Source organism: Saccostrea echinata, unplaced genomic scaffold (genome assembly GCF_033153115.1).
Source record: "Saccostrea echinata isolate AGI-Se365-2 ecotype Australia unplaced genomic scaffold, CSIRO_AGI_Sech_v1 ptg000056l, whole genome shotgun sequence".
NCBI lineage: Eukaryota > Metazoa > Mollusca > Bivalvia > Ostreida > Ostreidae > Saccostrea > Saccostrea echinata.
The window spans coordinates 6681721-6683798 of record NW_026889805.1 but is presented as its reverse complement, the minus strand read 5'-3'; the positions used below and the strand labels follow the sequence as shown (position 1 = coordinate 6683798).

Sequence of the window (2078 nt, the reverse complement as noted above, 5' to 3'; positions counted from 1 at the left end):
TTTGCAGCTGACACAGATTATTTCATTTTTAAAAACCATTTGGTATCTAGAGACGAGGCTCATTTCTGCTGTAGGAAGTATGGAATGACCCTGATGTCCATCAGAAGCGAAAAAACCAATGTATTCTTGAGCAATTCGTTGAAAGCCAGGTCAGTTAATTTTTTAAAAATGTTATATCAGGAATAAATTTCATTTTTTTCCTCAAAAGTTGTAATCATTTTGTAATGCTATAAAAAGTGTTTTTATTTTTTAAAAAATGGAATAACTATGTTTTCAATAAATCGTCAGATATGTTTTGATTCAAACGTAATTTTGAGGTAATTTAGAAAAATATATTTCCTTTAGTGGGCACAGTGCAATATGGTTAGGAATTTTCAACAATCCAAGCAACAGTCAAGAAATGATTTGGCATAACAACACCGTAGTTCAGTACAATAATTTTGAATCGACAACTATGAAAACAATAGATAGTATGGCCGCCAACACCACCGAGGCAACCGCTCTTTGTCTATATGGTGATGTCACTAGCCAGCTTTTGTGGAAAATTGCACCGTGTCTAGAAAAACTCGACTTTGGATGTGAAATAAGTAAGTTTGGGGAAAATTATCGTTGGAATCTATAATGGTCGATTGAATTGAGTACATGAAATGAGTCCCTCATGATGGAAAGGAAGAGGCATCATCATCCTTTAGATTGAAACGATGGAAAAATGGTGGTGCTTTGAACACAATAGCAATAGGTTCGTTCACAAAGGTATGCAAGATATGTATTAAGTTAGTGCTTAATTTTGATTTTCAGTTGGTCCTGGCGTTAATGTTTTGCCAGCTTTGATACCTGATGCAGTTTGTCCAGACTTGGTAAAAATGACATCACATGACATTGCTCGCGGGAGCGCTTTCGTTGACACTGTTGGAAGAACTAGGGGTAAGTTCGACGCACTGCATTAATGTAGAATTCTCACTATATTGCGTATACTTGTAAAATATGTTTAATTTCCTGTACAAATTAAGGTTTAACAGGGAGTTTACCAACTTTACATATATTTTTTGTCTCCTCCGACGGATTTTGTTTAAAAATGACAAATTCTCGTCTTTGCTATAATTTTGGAATTCTCATTTCGAAAGAATTTAAACTACAAGATGAATTTGTCCATGACCTCTTCTTAATTCAAAGTTATATGTCAAATACCAAGGAACTGCCAAATGATATTTAAAAAACATGTCCAAGCTCTAATTCTGCAGGAATGGATTCAGATGTGTTACGATGTTGACTCAAGGTCAAACCGGTATTATGCATCAAGGTCATTTAGATATTTAATAAATCTTGTCTGGACCGTTGGGCATGGTACCCTTGATTCAATGGATTCGAGTTGTATGTCATCGAATGTAGTTGTAACTAAGGTTATGGTCATCAATCATTGCATGTTACGCTAGAATTTTGACAATGATGGTATAACTGGTGAGAGGAGTTACTAGTATCTGAATTTTGTAAATAAAAGAAATGTTATTGCATGTATATTTTCTTGCAAATTGAGGAACTAAATACAAGTATGAAGTTCTACTCTATTTCAGCTGGTACGTTTGGTTACTTCAAACGTGAAGACTTGGTATTTGCTGTGGGAAGAAGAATTGGGTATGATAAAACCGAAGACAACATCGAGTGTGTATTTCGTTGCCTGGAAATCCCAGGATGCAATGACGTCATTATATTGGACAAAAATCACTGTCTCATGTATCAGAGGTAAAATACCTTGCATCTATGTATTGATAAAAGTTTTAGTATAATTAATAAAAAATAAATTATTTGATTGTGTATCTTCTTCTTCCTTGCTATTTACATCAATGTGAATTATAAGTTTATATTGTGTACATATATTTTTATTGCACCCGAATCTAGATCTATAATTAATTACGCTTACTTTTTTAGTTTAAAAAAAAATAGAAAAAAACATTCTCCCAATAACGCATAACTTTAGCGAATAAAAGTATAACTTTCTTGTAACGCGAAACCTCTGCGTTACGTATGAACATAAAAACTTTTGTGATTAAACGCGATTTTTTTCTCATTGAACGCGAATA

General features: G+C 33.5%; 1 protein-coding gene across 1 annotated transcript; it reads left to right on the top strand.

Moving 5' to 3' along the window:
- On the top strand, positions 1 to 1744 carry LOC133173567 (uncharacterized). The gene is made up of 4 exons (XM_061308548.1): positions 1 to 149; positions 346 to 587; positions 799 to 924; positions 1572 to 1744. The coding sequence occupies exons 1-4, from the start codon at positions 85 to 87 to the stop codon at positions 1742 to 1744; spliced, it is 606 nt and encodes a 201-aa protein (XP_061164532.1). The 5' UTR covers positions 1 to 84.
- The last annotated feature ends 334 nt before the right edge of the window (positions 1745 to 2078 follow it).

What these genes read in the sequence shown, in the direction of transcription:
- LOC133173567 (XM_061308548.1), top strand. Translation starts at nt 85, where the DNA reads ATGACCCTGATGTCCATCAGAAGCGAAAAAACCAATGTATTCTTGAGC. An exon ending in AGCAATTCGTTGAAAGCCAG is followed by an intron (nt 150 to 345) that starts GTCAGTTAATTT and finishes TATTTCCTTTAG; the next exon opens with TGGGCACAGTGCAATATGGT. An exon ending in CACTGTTGGAAGAACTAGGG is followed by an intron (nt 925 to 1,571) that starts GTAAGTTCGACG and finishes ACTCTATTTCAG; the next exon opens with CTGGTACGTTTGGTTACTTC.